Consider the following 16982-nt stretch of genomic DNA (forward strand, 5'->3'; position numbering starts at 1 on the left):
TGTGTGGAGTTTGGGTGTTCTTCCCGTACCTGTGTAGGTTTTTTTCTGAGCAATCATTTTTTTTCCCACATACCATAAACATGCATTAATTGGAGATTAAATTGCCCATAGGTGTGATTGTGAGTGCAAATGGTTTTTTATTCATGTGTGGCCTGTGATTGGCTGGCAGCCAGTTCAGGGTGTACCCCGCCTCCTGGCCGAAGGTAGCTGGGATAGGCTCCAGTGCTCCCACAACCTTTGTGAGAATAAGCAGCTCAGATAATGGATGGAGGTTTCTCCAGCAAAGTGTACATTAATAGAACTTATTATTTTACTTCCATAACTATTAATTGCTAACTAAGCTCCATATTTACAGTTCAGCATTCACAAATTCACAAATACAGTAATCCCTTGTTTTTTTTTTGCAGTTAATGGGGATCAAAACCCCCAGCGAAATGTGAAAACCCATGAAGTACTTTGTTTGTTTGTTTGTTTGTCTGTTTGTTTGTTTTTCTACTCAGGCCAAAGCAATATAACTGTGGGTTTGCTGTTGTCTTTTGACACATTGATCCCAAGACACTATGCTGAAGTGACTTGAGGAAGCTTCATTTAAACAAACACCGTGCTTTGCTGAAATCATCCAGCATCTATAAACTTTTAATTATTATTAAATTATTCACTATTTACGATAAGGGAGATTTAATGCATGCAAAGTAATTGATGAATAAAAATGAAATATATTGAAAATGTACATTTGAATGAGAAAGGTAGGATAAGCTGTTGAAGTGGGTCCACATGAAGAATGAGCTCATTAGAAGACAGCACAGACAGGAATGTTTGAAGATACATCGAGAAAGGGCAAATAAGGATAAGGACACTGTATGTGAAGAGGAGAGGCACTGCATCGATCGATAGAAGGATGCTTTCAATACATTAGAGACACTAGGTTAGGAGTCAAATTTGTATTGATGTGATTAGGGGAGGCCTGCATATGGCTGGATCCAGAGCAGAAGATGCTGAGCTCAGGGAGAGATGGAAGAGGATGATTGGCTGTAATGACCTTGAAAAGGGTAAAGCCAAAAGGGAAAGAACTTCTGTTATAAATCTTTTCACAAAGCAATAGGAAATTTGCAGCATGGTAGAAGAGCTGTAGAGCGTTGGCCTCACAGTTCTGATGACCGCGGTTCAAATCCCGTCCCTGCCTGTGTGGAGTTTGCATGTTCTCCCCGTGCCTGTGTGGGTTTTTTGCAGACCGCCTGGTTTCCTTCCACATCCCCAAAACATGGAACATTAATTGGACACTCTAAATTGCCCCTAGGTGTGATTGTGAGTGTGACTGTTGTCTGTCTCCATACGCCCTGCGATTGGCTGGCAACCAGTTCAGGGTGTACACCGTTTCTTGTTTGGTGACAGCTGGGATAGGCACTCCTGTGACCCTTGTGAGGATAAGTGGCTCAGAAAATGGATGGATGGATTGATGGAAAATGGGAAATAATTCAAATAAAAAAATCATGAATGGTACTATCCTTTTCCTTTTAAATTGTGTGCATATTCCCTTAACAGCAAACCTTTACAGTATATGGTAATATTTTTCCAAGCTTAACATGTTTTGTGTCTTTCAGCCAGCATCTCCAGCATGTGTGATGTGGATATATCAGAGCCCACCAGTCCAACCCTGTGTGCTGAGTCTTCAGACCAGTACTTTCATGTGGACCGTTGGCAGAAACTTCGCACCGCTGTGCGCAAACTGGAATTCTGGGAAAACTTTTGTGCTGAGCTCATTGGGAGTGGCTTCTTCTCCAAGGTCTATAAGGTATGCATTCAAGTGTCCTTCCCACTTTTTGCCAAATACCAGTCTACATTTCAGCTGTCACCAAAGCATGCTTTGTTCTAGCCATTAATTGGAACATTTTTACCATTCCATGATTGGCCCACGAGCTTTGGACACTGTGGAGCTCCAATCCCACCCTCATCTGAGACATTATGTAACACTTATTGGGAAAGTAGTACTGTGGCAGGGCAACCAAGAAAGCTGATTTTCATATAAAAGGGTGTAAATCCTTGTTTGAATGATCTAGAAAGATGGGACCGTGATGTAAGAATTTTGCTTTGCATATAAAAGCCTACAATGTGCCCTGTGACTGACTGGCGACCAGGTCAGGGTCTAGTGCCCCGCAAGCCTAACCAGGATAAGCGGCATTGAAGATGCATGGATGAGTAAATGTCTACTTGTCATTAGTATCCTGCGATTGGCTGCTGACTAGTTCAGGGTGTAACCCAGCTCTTCCCCAGAGTCAGCTGGGATAGCCTCCAGCACGCCCATGACCCTAGTGATGGTAAGCTGTTTGGAAAATGGATGGTCGGATGTCACTGCGATCTTAGACCTTATTAATCATACTTGCTACAACATTAGAAGTTCGAATAAGATGTATCACCATAATTTTTTTTCAGGTAATACACACTACTAGTGCCAAGGTGATGGTTGTGAAGATATACAAAAAAGACGTGGACCAAGACAGCATTATACGTGAAATCAGCCTTCTTCAGAAACTCTCCCATCCCAATATTGTCAGGTAACAGTCATCAACTAACACTATCTCCCACTTGACTTTGGCAGAAGCGCTACCTTGAATGTAATACAGTTTTTTGGTAAAGGTGCACATTAAATCATGTAATAGTGTTATCAGACAGATGCAATTCCCATTATTTGCCACTGTAACTGAATTATTAAAATATCTGATTCATTTAGTTGTAAATCGCTGCAAATAGGCAACACGGTGAAGCAACTGGTTACCGCGTTGGCCTCACACTTCTGAGGTCCAGGGTTTAAATCCTGGCTGTCTTTGTGGAGTTTGGATGTTCTCCCCGTGCCTGCATGGGTTTTCTCCGGGTACTCTGGTTTCCTCCCACATCCCAAAAACATGCAACATTAATCGGACCCTCTAAATTGCCCCCTAAGAGTGATTGTGAGTGCAAATTGTTGTTTGTTTCTATGTGCCCTGTGATTGGCTGGCAACCAGTTCAGGGTGTACCCTGTGTCCAGTGCGAAGATAGTTGAGCTAGGCTCCAGCACTCCCATGAACCTTGTGAGGATAAGCGGCTGAGATAATGGATGGATGGATGGATGTTAGAGCCACCCAGTGTCACAAGGGAGAAGAAAAAGGCAAACAAGTGCAGGCTTCCTGGTGGGTTATTGAACGTTTTTTCAGAACATTCCATCAGCAAGGAATAAAAGAGCGCTTCCTTTGGATAGGTCTGTGTAAACCATTCAAGTCAGTCCATTAGTCTCAAATAATGCATGGAATGGATTGTGATTAATCAATGGAAATACTGTTTTAAAACAAAATAGGACTGTGAATTAAAAAAAAAAATCCATGTGTGTGTGTATATATATATATCATCCATTTGTAGTTAAACAAATTGGCACTAATTGTGTCATTAAAAAATACTGTACATCCGGTGTATTGGATGGGTTTGAGGCTTGAAGTTGTATTTATTTCAGTAAGCAAAATCAGACATTTGTTCTGTCATCATTATCAGTTACAAAATGTGTGAAGCAAGCAGATTTAAGGTCACAGGGTCAAAGTTTGTCACACTGCAGTTTATCTGTGGAGAACAGGAATAAATACAATATAACATATTAAATAATATTAGTACGAAATATCCCGGTCATTTTTAGGAATGAAAAAAAAGTTGTTGAAAATGACTTCTTCTATGAAAGTGTAATTCTTTACATTGAACACAATGCAGTAAGTTTGATATCTTGATGACCTTCCTGCAGGCCAAATTTGACATAACTGCAGCTGCAGCTCCATTGGTCTCAGAAAAACAAAATGCCTACTTGGAGAGATTCATTTTTGTTTGGAAATTTTATTTCATCCTCTTTAGGGGAATTGCTAATAAAATGTTGGTTTCTATTGCAGTGGTTATCTTATGTTGAACACAGTCATTCTTTTTTTCATACATAATTACTAACATGGTCGTACAGGGAATAATTCTCATGACCATGAGTCAAGGGGGTGTAGGAAATTAAAATTCTAATTTGCAGCATTGAAGTGGTTTGCCTTAAACCTCTGGTTGCACCCCTGCACAAACTTCTTCTACGAGACACTTCATAAGCAGAGCAAATCAATAATATGCATGTTGTCTTTTTCTAGATATCTGGGAATATGTGTCAAAGAAGACAAACTCTATCCAATTTTAGAGGTGAGTAATTTTTTTTTTTTTATTTAACTTCTCAAAAGGCGGGTTATGGGTGGGTTGGTGGCAAGTGGCCTGTTGGGCAAGAACAGTGAGCTCGGTAGTAAAACCAAAGGCAGGGATCTTGGCGGTGAGATCCTTGGCTCCAAAAGCTTCTTTTATTTTTCTCAGGAGAAGAACCATGAGATGGTGTGGGAGGTTCCTGCTGGATACTGTATGTTGTGGTTGCTTTGAAACATAATGGCGAAATCTGAAGCACTTCCTGCATCGGTGAAGTGGTGCAGCCGGTTACTGAGGGTTCGGACGTCATCATTTCTGGCACCTCCTTTAAATGAACCAAGCTTTGAAACGTGCTTTGTGAAACACCTCCTCAATTACCAACAGACACACACTTCAAAGAGTGGGCAGATCTCATAACATCACTACATAGAAGTGTTTTCCTAAGGGTTTTCCTGATTGTTGGGGTTGATTTTGGGGGTACGTATAGTTGACAACCTAGTATACACAATAAAATATTATATATATATATATATATATATATCAGTATATTGTGAATACATAGAGTCTCACACATGCCACGTGCTGATACAGTAACACAGGTCTGTATCTTTGTTCCATGTTGTGTTCCCACTTGTACTAAAATGGTTTTGATCTGCTTCTTTGGTGTGCACCAAGGTTCAGAGTTCATGAGCAGGAATGTCCAGATAGACAAGAGAGTTACGATTTTAATTTCAACATGGGGAAATGAATTCCATCCTGTTGAGATTGAAATGGAATTAGGTTTCAACTCAACTATTTTCTGGACCGCTTATCCTCACTAGGGTCATGCGTGTGCTGTCGTCATATGTTCAGTAGGTCATGCCAATTATACACTGTGAACTCACTTTAGTAGTCTCACTACGCTGTACTGCTTGCACATCTGTTGTTGACCTATACTGGCCACTCATGTACTTGAGAAGTATCTGCATCATTTGAACAATTGACATTGTTCCAGATTATCACACTACTAATCAGTCTAAAAAAACTTTAAAGCATACATTTCTTGAAGTCTCTGCCCCATTTGCACACTGGTCACTGCGCCAGGCTATTGTTCTATTGTTATTTCAAACTGCTCTAAATTGCAAGACGACGCCGTATCATTTTCCATAATAGTAAAAAAATATATATCGGCATTAATTATGCATGTAATGATTCATGTTCATGCTAGAAAACCTTCCAATATAACATAGTTGAAATAATTCTGTAAAGTTGTGAAAGACTCATCACTAATTATCTCAAACGCTTGATTTCTGTTATTGCTGCCAAGGGTGGCACCGCCTGTCATTAGAGTGAAGGGGGCAATTACGTTTCAGAGAGCAGGAGGAAGGTTTGGATTTTTTAGTGCTTTAATAAATTAAATTGCCATTTGAAAACTGTATTTTGTATTTCCTTGGGTCGTCTATCTGTGATATTAAAATTGGTTTGATGATTTGAAATCTTTGTGTGCGATAGATGTGCACAAAAATAAAATCGGGGAGGGGCGGGGAAATACTATAATACTTCAAGAAAACGGTGACAGAACTGCATTTCTGACCTGTCTTAGTACGTGAATGGTGGCTGTCTGGAGGAGCTCCTGGCCAGGAAAGATGTTGCCCTGGGCTGGAAAGAGAAGGTGGACCTTGCCTGCGATATTAGCAGAGGAATGATCTACCTGCACTACAAGAATATTTACCACAGAGACCTCAACTCAAAAGTAAGACAACTTGATTTAGTTAGTACCACCTGTGATTATTCCTATAGAGGGTATTAAGTTGCTGGTTGTGTGTCACATCTTAACATCTCATATCTATCACATATCACATTACTGGAAAGAGCAACAACACCACTATTCTTTAAAAATACCTTGGAAGCCTTTATTCACATTGAACAGACCACAATGCAATACAACGATTATTTGGTCAAGCCTTTGGCACACTAAATTGTGGGACATGCTGTAAATGGCATTCAAGATCTAACATTTTATGTGGTGACTAAACTAATGTCATGCATGTTGTGCTTCAACATATCACAATTATCTTCATGTATTTATTGCTAGTTAAATATCATATTCTCCGTCATTCGAAAATTTCTAAACTTTCATTATATAATCCATGAATTAATCAGTGAATTAAAAAAATGAGTACATGATGAGTCCACATGTCTGTTTATTATTTGCTAGGACCCAATTTTGTCATGTAATCATTTTTTAATCAACCAAATTTTGAATTTGAACTGTTGAAGCACAAGGAGTATTGGTGAAAATAATAATTCCTACCCAGTGTGATTTTACCACATGAAACAAATCGTATTTGATTCAGGGGCCTGAGATGACAGAATTTCATTTATATACTGTATCTTGGTTCAAAATTAACAAATAAAATGAGTGATACTCCTGCCCGATGACAGTTGGGATAGGCTCCAGCACTCCCGCGGACCTTCTGAGGATAAGCAGCTGAGAAGATGTTGGATGGATGGATCTATCAATATCATAAATTTGAGATTAAGGCGCCCACCTCAAATGCTGTTAAGTGAGTGACACCAAAGCTTTTCAAAAGTGGAAAATAACATTCCTAAACCATAACACTGCCTCATTCATTGTGCGAGTTAATGTTCCAAGATTGAGGTTGAGATCCTTAAGTAAGTGCTTACTTATGCTTTCCTACCTCTCAATCATCATACTTTAACGTGTTTTCCACCTCGGTTTCCCATATTTTTGCTTTGCTTGGCAGACAAGTCAGGTTAAATTTAGAAGAAACATCTATAATTGACATTTTTCCCATGAGCCATTTAAAATGGCTACTGGGCCTACAACACCTCTGGAATAATGATCTCCAGATGCCGAGATTCAACAGCTACACATATAAAAAGGCATCACATTTACTGTACATAGATTGAAAATGGCTTTTCTTTTTTATAGATCCACGTTATAAAATGAACATTCATATTGTTTTCATTGATATCAAAATCCTCAGAACGTAATTTTAGATGTCAGAATCAATTTTTGATCTTTGTCAGAACCACTGAAGAAAAACAATTAAAATGAGGTGATAATGGGATTTCCCAAAAACGTAATCTGAAAAGAATAAGGATTGCGTTGTGTAAACCAATGCGAAAATGTGATTTTGGTGGACCTATACCAGTGGTTCCCAAACTTTTTTTTGCTACCCCCTCAAGACATCAGTTTTTGCTGTACGAACTAATACGCTTAGCTTTTTTTCCTGCTAAAATGTAATTTCTTTCATCATTTAATTGAATTTAACGTCATTTAAATAGCTGGTGTGCGTTTGTGTACTTGGTCGTAGGATTAGCTCCATCTGCTAGTGGTAACGTAATCAGAAAAAGTATTCATGGGCCGAGGGGGGGCGGGGCCGCACAGTCCATCGAGTCAAGGGGCTAGGGCCCTGACGGGGTTGAGGACACCCCGGCAGGTGCAGGGAGGCGGGGCAAAAGGGGCCGCCCCCGGCGCGGGGGGAGGGCCAACCCCAAAGGACGAGGACATCAGTCCTTCCTTGGGGGCGCAACTGAAGCCGAGCATGACCCACCAAGTCGACGTTGACGTGGTCGAACCTCCTCTCGGGGACACCGAAGGACTCCAAGGGGGCTTTTGCGTGGCGATGCACCTTAGCACACCGACAGGCCACGCACGACTCGACCCAGGTCTGCACCCCGTGGTCCGAGGCCTGGTCCGCATACGGGAGTAGTCAAGACCCAGATGCACAGTGCCAACGACTGCCCTGGAGAGGCAGTCCGCGACCACGATGGATTTGCCGGCGATGTGTCGGATGTCCGTAATGTACTCCGAGATGAACAACAGTTGGCGTTGCTGGCGGGCGGGCCATGGCTCGGCCACCTTGGACATGGCGAAAGTGAGAGGTTCGCGGTCCACATATGCCATGCACTCACGGCCTTCCAGTAGGGAACGGAAGTGGGGGATCTCCAGCCAGAGTCCAAGGAGCTCCCTATCGAATGTGCTGTATTTGCGTTCCCTGGGGCCCAGCTGACGGCTGAAAAAGGCAAGCGCTTGCCAGGCGCCGCCGACCCACTGTTCGAATACGGCCCCAACGGCGTAGTCTGACGCATCGGTAGTGCAAGCGACGGGGTCCCTGGGGGACGGGTGGGCCAGCATAGTGGCCCGGTTCAGCGCAGCATTCGTGGCCCCGAAGTCTTCCACTCTCTCGGCCATCCATTCAATGTCCTGATTGGGGGTCTTGCCCTTAAGAGCCTCATACAGCGGGCGCAAGGTGTGGGCCACCCGGCGGATGAACCGATGATAGAAAGTCACCATCTCCAGAAACTCACGGAGCCCCCGAGCCGGGCGAGGTCGGGGAAAAGCGGAGACGGCCTCCACCTTTGACGGAAGGGGGGCGGCGCCGTTTTTGTCGATGAGGTGCCCGAGGAACTGGATGGAGGGCACCCCGAAAACACAGTTCACCGGGTTGATGGTAATATCGCGCGGTATCATCCTGGGGAGGCTGAATTGAGCCTCCGTCCATGCGGAACCTTGTCACCTAACTCGAGGTCCCGTAGGTGAATTATGTAGACCACCACAACCTCAAACTTAAACAACACAACTCAATAACTATACTAGAATGATTTAAAAGTTTGCCTATGGGGTGCAGTGGGATGGCCCATCGGGAGGATTATGGTGGGGGGCCCAGAATCTGTGTCTCCTCACACATTGAAACACATTCATTGCCATTGACGACTTTATAAGTCAAATATCAATATTGACTGGGAGGATTGGCAGTGAATTAAGCTGTAGACTAAATTTGTGAGTAGGAAGCATTTTCATATGCAAAGCATGACAGTATATCAGTCAGGGTGTTCCGAATTTGATATAGCGGAGACTGCTTTGTACCACACAGGCAGTCTTTGTTCTCTTTTTGTGTCTGAATTATTTATTGCATGGGAAACGTGCTGACATTAGAGACTCGTGATCAATGCAGTGACATCAGAACCAATATGGATGGCAAAAAAATGTTGACTATTCCAGGGAAGACTGAATATATTTACGTTCCAAAGTCATACAGAATAGCGTGAGGTTTTTTTTTGTTTGTTTGTTTTTTTTTAGAAATCCTTTACCTGTCTGACTCTGCCCTCTGCTGGTACAATGGCATATCTGTGTTTCTCTGCAGAATTGTCTGATCCGAGTGACATCACGAGGTCGAGAGGCCCTCGTGACAGACTTTGGTCTTGCTCGAGAGGTGGTGGAACTGCCGGTCAAAGACCCCGGCAGGAAGCTCTCATTGGTTGGCTCTGCTTTTTGGATGGCCCCAGAGATGCTCCGAGGGGAGCCGTATGACCGCAAGGTATGAGACACTCTGTTTTAGGTCACAAGACCTAGACAGATTCATGTATAAAATAGGTATTGGCTTTGTAAGTAAACATTAGATCAATTCTTATAGGTGTTTATCTAAAGGTGTGGGAAAACTACTTCTCTACTTCCAAGCCACTCAATACAACACACGACTTATCACACTAATTGCTGGTGTCGGTTTATGTCAAAATTTGGTAAATTGCATATTTACAGAAATCTATTCCATTTGTCAGTATGTGTTATTTAGATGATATTGTCAAGAACAAATTATATTTATTTTATATTTGTGTGGGCGGCACGGTGATTCAGCTGTAAAGAGTTGGCCTCACAGTTCTGAGGACCTGGGTTCAATCCCAGCCCCGTATGTGTGGAGTTTGCATGTTCTCCTCATGCCTGCTTGTGTTTTCTCCAGCAACTTCGGTTTCTTCACACATCCCAAATACATGCAATGATAATTGGACACTCTAAATTGCCCGTAGGGGTAATTGTGAGTGCGACTGTTGTCTGTCTCCATGTGCCCTGTGACAGCTGAGATAGGCTCCAGCACTTCCACGACCCCTGTGAGGATAAGCGGAAAAGAAAATGGATGGATGGATGGATGGATGGATATATTTGTGTTTGTGTGTGTCTTATTCAGCTGTTCGAGTTATGTTAGAGTACCGCTGTGTTTTTAGCTTCCTCTGTGATTTCTTAGAATTTAAAATGAAAATTTTTGAGGATCAGTTAATCAGCAAATTTCTGGAGGGGTAAGAAAGACTAAGCACTAACTGCAAACGGAATGAGAAACGTAAATGATTACATATCTACAACGAAAGAACATGAAAAATAGATGTCACATGAGACTGTAGCACTACACCCGGTTAAGGAAGGACAGGACAAGATCAGACAGGACTAGGACAGGAGAAGAAGGATGCAAGACATGGATCGTGAACCCAGCTATGCAATTAAAATGCGGTGCGACTAAATGAATTTTAGAAGTCTGTAGAACGAGAATATAAATGGGGTGCTACATTAGTAATTACCATATACACGTGTTATGTGTTGCAATAAGTGAGTGGCCCCAGACCCATTGAAAGAATCTCAGGGGCATGTGCCTACGGACACCTGCAAGTGAATTCACACTGCTCCTGTGCCTGCAACATGGAGGCTAAGAACCCCACCCAATCCATCGAGGACAGGACCAAGACCTAATGGCTTGCTCTCTTTGACAATGCAATGTCACTGGTTCAAGAAGCAGAGCTTGTTTTTTTGTGTGTGTCACCAAAAGTAATGGTTTTGAAGATTCGAGGATTCCCCCCAAGGTCACAGTGATGTGCTCCATATAACAAATATGTGCTTTGCATGTTACCCTCTTAGGTGGATGTTTTCTCCTTTGGAATTGTGCTTTGTGAAATCCTGGCCAGGATCCCTGCTGACCCTGAGATACTGCCGAGAACACAGGTAGAGCTCATTTATAAGTGTTAGATTAAGACAGAAAAACACACTAAAAGATGGCTATTGTTCAACATAATTTCAGGATTTTTGTTGATTTTACAAGTGGTGTTTTTATAATGTATACTGACATCCACGTATTGCTTCTATAAAATGTAAATATGCCCATATTTTTTTAAATTATATTATTATGCGGCAGCACAGTGGTGCAGCTATAAACTGTTGGCCTCACAATTCTGAGGTCCAGGGTTCAATCCCAGCCACGCCTGTGTGGCGTTTGCATGTTCTCCCCATGCCTGTGTGGGTTTTCTTCGGGCACTCCGGTTTTCTCCCACAACCCAAAAATATGCATTAATTGGATACCCTAGATTGCCCCTAGGTGTGATTGTGAGTGTGACTGTTGTCTGTCTCTATGTGCCCTGCAATTGGGTGGCAACCAGTTCAGGGTGTACCTGCCTACTCCCCATTGACAGCTGGGATAGGATCCAGCACTCCCACGACCCTTGTGAGGATAAGCGGCTAAGAAAATGGATGGATGGATGGATGTCAAACTCTAGTAAAATGCAATTATGATATAGTCATTATCAACAAATTTTAGGACTATGGCTTGGATGAGAATGCATTCAAGGACCTCGTGACCGACTGTCCTCAACGTCTCTTAGAACTGGCAGCCAGCTGCTGTATGGTAGGTGTTTTTTTTTATACATGCAACTATAAGTACAGGACCTTGGCCTCCATCACAAAAATAAAATCAACACGAGTGACATCCTTACCACATACACTTGCATCCTTCAGACTTGCATTTCGACAGGATTTAGATGCACTTTTACTGGTGAAAAGCTTGGAGGTTTGGTGTTTTGCTCAAGGGCACATTGATAGTTCTTAGACATGTACCATTATTATTGGACCTTAAGACTTTCCTCTTGGAATCACTGTGATGCATCCTCAAAACCTAAAAAAATTCACCACTTACATTATGTGCCACGTGTGTGTATGTTGTAGGGGCCCCAGACATGAGCCCAACCCCTTCAAACTTTCACACACTCTGGGCGGTTAGAGAAAAATGCATCCTCATCATTTGATTACTATTATTATGATTAGTTTGAAGCAGAACTGGAAGCCACACTGCTGTTCAGGTATGGCATACAGTACATCTGAAAATGTCAGACTTTTTAAAAATTATTATTGTTGTGGCTTCTCTAATGCACCTCAACAAGGTAACCAAAATATTAGAAGCTGCTCTCAAGATGATGCACTGTGTTATGATAAATGTATTGTTAAATTCAGACCACTCTTACAGATTGTCTCTGGTCAAACATGTCACATTTGGTCAATGTTGCTTCTTTGTCCCCTAGGTTGAGTCCTTCAGACGTCCAGCATTCACAGAGCTGTTAGATGAGTTAGGAGAATTTGCAGATAGTCTGGAACCACCACCAAAATCAGAACTGGCCTTAACCTGAGTTGCCGAGGGATGAGTCACTGAGGCACTGGGAGAAGAACAGCATCCTGATTGAGAGATAATCACATTTCACCCACCTGCGACAAGACTGCTCAAGTGAGGCAGTGCAAATATATTTGAGAGGATCTCAGGGGGGAGTACGATGACTTGTTGTGGACACTTTTTATTGACATTTCCATTTATATAAATAGATACGACTCAAAGTGGACTGTACATAGAATTTTCAGTTTCTTTTTTTGTGCGTTTCTTTTATTACATGTTAAAATATACCAAATGGTGACATGCCATTTCCTTTGTTCTTGTCTGAAAGTTAGGCTTGTAACAAATCATACAGTCACATATGTTGATGTAGGTTCTTTTTCTTTCACAACAGCATATCTTATTGTTTCTTGGATTTTAATTTGGGTCAGGATTGGCAGTAGAGTAGTTTGCCTTCTAAGTAAGAGGACTGCACTCAAAATTCCCCAAGAGAACAGCTTTTAACTACAAAAAAAATAAGGTTCTTAAATCGGGAGCAGAACCAATCTTTGTGGGCATGCTGACTTTCTGGACTTCATAGTCTGACTTTCGTAATAATGAGACAACACTGGTGGCCAGGTCAAATCATCTCCACAATAAATATGAGGCAGTGAAAGATTCACAAAGGTGTCAACAGTTTTGAATAGAAATGTTTTTTGTTCCAATTGAAGACAAAGAGATGTTTCAGAAAGTCAACATAACTACAAAGTATTAAGAAATTAATAATGTGCTGGCGTGTATTACAAGCTGGAGATAAGATGTTTTATGGGTCTCAGGATGACAAAGTTACTTTGGATTTAAAATGACAGATAATGGTATTTTGGGTACTATTTTTACAGTGAAAGACTTCAAGATTGAAAAATGTCTTGCCAGGATGTGCATATGAATCTACATTCAAATTAATTTTTATTTGGTTGCTAATACACTTTTCATGTTCTGAACTAATGGACTTTTCATTTTTTTGTATTATCAATTTAGAAACAAAAATAAAGTCTTTTTACCATTTAATACAAATTAGATTACAAATTGTTTCCATTTATCCATTTCCTGTGACACTCATCCTCATTAGGGCTATAGGTGTACTGGAACCTATCCCAGTTGATTCTGGGCCAGAGGCAGGGAACACCCTGAACTGGTCACCAGACAATTGCAGAGCACATGTAAACAACCATTCTCACTTACATTCACACCTACAGCTTATTTTGTCATGGTTGGGGTAAGTAAAGGCAGGCAAGGGAAGGCAAAGATGCAGAGGACCCAAGTGCAGGGAAGCAGTGACGCAAGGCAGGAGTCCAGGAATCTAAAAAAATAATAATAATTTGAAAAACAGAAAACTGGACAGTCCAACAACCAAATAATAGATAGACGAGACAACGAGGAACACTTGGACAAGACACGAGTGGCTGGAGGGAGGTGATTGGTCGACCCAAGGGAGGAGGTTAAACGCAAACAGGTATGCACAGCAAACAAAATGAGCAGACAAGACGTGAAAAACATGGAACACAGAAAACATGAAACAAACCCAACCAAAATGTAGACAATGACAAATTTAGTCTATCGGGCATCTTTTGAGGATGTGGGAAGAAACTGTAGTACTGGAAGAAAACCCACACAGACAGGGAGAATGCAAATTCCACACGGGTAAGACTGGATTTGAACACAGGTCCTGAGAACGGTGAGGCAGATATCCTAACCAGTTGTTCACTGTGATGGGACACTAAAGGTGAATACAATTAAGTGGATCTCCTGATGTGATGTATTAAACTGCAAAAGGTTGTGTGCTGATTCATTAAAAACTGCAATAGGTTGTGTGCTGATTCATTAAAATGCCCCAATTTATACACATTAAGAATTGACAATGTACAGTAAAGAAAATGAGTATTTGAACACCCTGCTATATTGCAAGTTCTCCCACTTAGAAATCATGGAGGGGGTCAGAGATTTTCATCGTAGGTGAATGTCCACTATGAGGGAGATAATCTAAAAAGACAAATCCAGATATCACAATGTATGACTTTTTAACAATTTATTTGTGTGATACAGCTGCAAATAAGTATTTGAACACCTGAGAAAACCAATGTTAATATTTGGTACAGTAGCCTTTGTTTGCAAATAGAGAGGTAAAACATTTCCTGTAGTTGTTCACCAGATTTGCACAGTGCAGGAGGGATTTTGGCCCACTCCTCCACACATATCTTAACACACTATCTCTAGGTCAGACAGAGATTCAGCTCCCTCCAAAGATTTTCTATTGGGTTTAGGTCTGGAGGGAGGCTAGGCCACGCCAGAACCTTGATATGCTTCTTACAAAACCACTCCTTGGTTTTCCTGGCTGTGTGCTTTGGGTCATTGTCATGTTGAAAGACCCAGCCACGACCCATCTTCAATGCTCTGACTGAGGGAAAGAAGTGTTCCCCAAAATTTCACAATACATGGCTGTGGTCATCCTCTCTTTAATACAGTGCAGTCGTCCTGTCCCATGTGGAGAAAAACACCCCCAAAGCATGATGCTACCACCCCCATGCTTCACAGTAGGGATGGTGTTCTTGGGATAGAACTCATCATTCACTTTCCTCCAAACACAGTTAGTGGAATTATGACCAAAAAGTTCAATTTTGGTCTCATCTGACCACAAAATTTTCTCCCATGACTCCTTTGTATCATCCAAATGGTCATTGGCAAACTTAAGATGGGCCTTGACATGTGCTAGTTTAAGCAGGGGAAACTTCCGTGCCATGCATGATTTCAAACCATGATGTTTTAGTGTATTACCAACACTCACCTTGGAAACACTGGTCCCAGCTCTTTTCAGGTCATTGACCAAGTCTTGTCGTGTAGTCCTGGACTGATTTCTCACCTTTCTAAGGATCATTGAGACCCCACGATGTGATATATTGCACGGGGGTCCACTCCGATTGAGATTGTCTTGTTTGGCTTCTTCAATTTTCTAATGATTGCTCCAACAGTGGATCTTTTTTCACCAAGCTGCTTGGCAATTTCTTTGTAGCCCTTTCCAGCCATGTGGAGTTGTACACTTTTGTCTCTGGTGTCCTTGGACAGCTCTTTGGTTTTGGCAATGTTACAAGTTTGAGTCTTACTGATTGTATGGGGTGGACAGGTGTCGTTTTGCAGCGAACAACCGCACACAGGTGTACCTGATTCAGGATAATACATGGAGTGGAGGTGGACTTTTAAAGGTGGACTAACAGGTCTTTGAGGGTCAGAATTCTAGCTGATAGACAGATGTTCAAATACTTATTTGCAGCTGTATCACACAAATAAATCATAAAAAAAAAAAAAAAATCATACATTGTGATACTGGATTTTTAGATAATCTCTCTCACAGTGGGCATGCACCTACGATGAAAATTTCAGACCCCTCCATGAGTTCTATGTGGGAGAAAGTGCCTACGCAGATCAAGTGCCACGCTGTGATTATAAAACACATTGATGGGCACATCTTTAAGAGCGCGGGGGAGGGTGGGGGGTGTAAGGTAAACTAAGAATAGAGTGTAGTGGAGCAGCAGTCAGAGAAAGTTCTGTGTGCTGCCTAAAAGAAACCAGTGGCTTCTTCTTTTATTACAGTACGTATGTGAATTGTGCCATTGGATGTAACAACCAACCATCCCTCACTCACTGAATCACAGTGCAAAATGCCAAACGGAATAGCTGTATCTTATACTTTCAGTTTGCATTGTTTTTTTTTTTTGCACGCAACGCCGATTATCTGTGAAGAGACTGCATCAGCGGTGCACAATTGCGCACGTGCGGAGATTAGAGGGAAAATTGGCTGACGTCCCCCCCCCCCTTGGGGTACGCCGTTCCACTACCGACCAAGACTCCCTCATGTTCGACGCATTGAGTACCCCTGACGTGGCGCATATCATGTTATAACATGATTGTAACGCTTCTTATTTTTTTTGGTGTGGCAGCAATACGTTTCTGGGCTTCTTCTGTTTAGATCCTTCTACCAAAACTGCCTCATGTTTGACTGAGCACCCCTGGTCTAAAGTTTAAAAAAAATTAAAATATTAAATATGGTATTACTGTATTTATTCAGTTTTGGATTAAGGATGTAACAAAAGTAAAATGCTGCAAACAATTTCCAGAGGAACTGTATTACTTATAGCAAAACAAAAAGTTATACAACTGTTCCCTTGAACAATAATGAAAAATGATCTTAACAACTACACAATTGAGAAGAAACACGTTCATCAAAGCTGCATTGCATACGAAACAGGGCCACAATTCATCCAAAACCAAATTGGATAGCGTGCAAATTTAGTCCACCGCTTTGTGCTGAGTGGTACTCTGTGCATGCTTTTCTGCATCTGTTAATTAGACTATGTCAATGAGAGTCTGGAAATGAGTTTTTATGAAAAGTATGAAAGGCACAGTTCATGTATTATTTGATGACCCTTCTGCACCATAACAACTGCAGGGTAGAGAGGAATTTTTTTTCCCAGAGTTTTGTTGTCTGTCAGCAAGAGACTCCAAAGTCTGGAGGACAAGTTGTGCAGGAATAACATTGAGACAAATGTTTTTATATTTCTGGGAAAC

General features: G+C 41.7%; 1 protein-coding gene across 5 annotated transcripts in view; it reads left to right on the forward strand.

Moving 5' to 3' along the window:
- The window catches only part of zgc:162952 (PKc_LIMK_like_unk domain-containing protein), a 42370-nt gene extending 29028 nt beyond the window's left edge, over window positions 1–13342 (forward strand). For 4 of the 5 annotated variants that reach the window (XM_061817747.1, XM_061817751.1, XM_061817748.1 and 1 more), the window contains 8 exons: window positions 1602–1792; window positions 2431–2552; window positions 4137–4185; window positions 5762–5911; window positions 9333–9506; window positions 10871–10954; window positions 11544–11630; window positions 12301–13342. In XM_061817747.1, coding sequence (XP_061673731.1) covers window positions 1602–1792; window positions 2431–2552; window positions 4137–4185; window positions 5762–5911; window positions 9333–9506; window positions 10871–10954; window positions 11544–11630; window positions 12301–12405 — 962 coding nt within the window. In that variant the 3' untranslated portion in view covers window positions 12406–13342. The remainder of the gene's footprint in view (window positions 1–1601; window positions 1793–2430; window positions 2553–4136; window positions 4186–5761; window positions 5912–9332; window positions 9507–10870; window positions 10955–11543; window positions 11631–12300) is intronic. The other variant, XM_061817750.1, reaches the window with a different exon arrangement.
- Window positions 13343–16982: the final 3640 nt, after the last annotated feature.

This window comes from Syngnathoides biaculeatus, chromosome 4, assembly GCF_019802595.1.
Source record: "Syngnathoides biaculeatus isolate LvHL_M chromosome 4, ASM1980259v1, whole genome shotgun sequence".
NCBI classification, from domain to species: domain Eukaryota; kingdom Metazoa; phylum Chordata; class Actinopteri; order Syngnathiformes; family Syngnathidae; genus Syngnathoides; species Syngnathoides biaculeatus.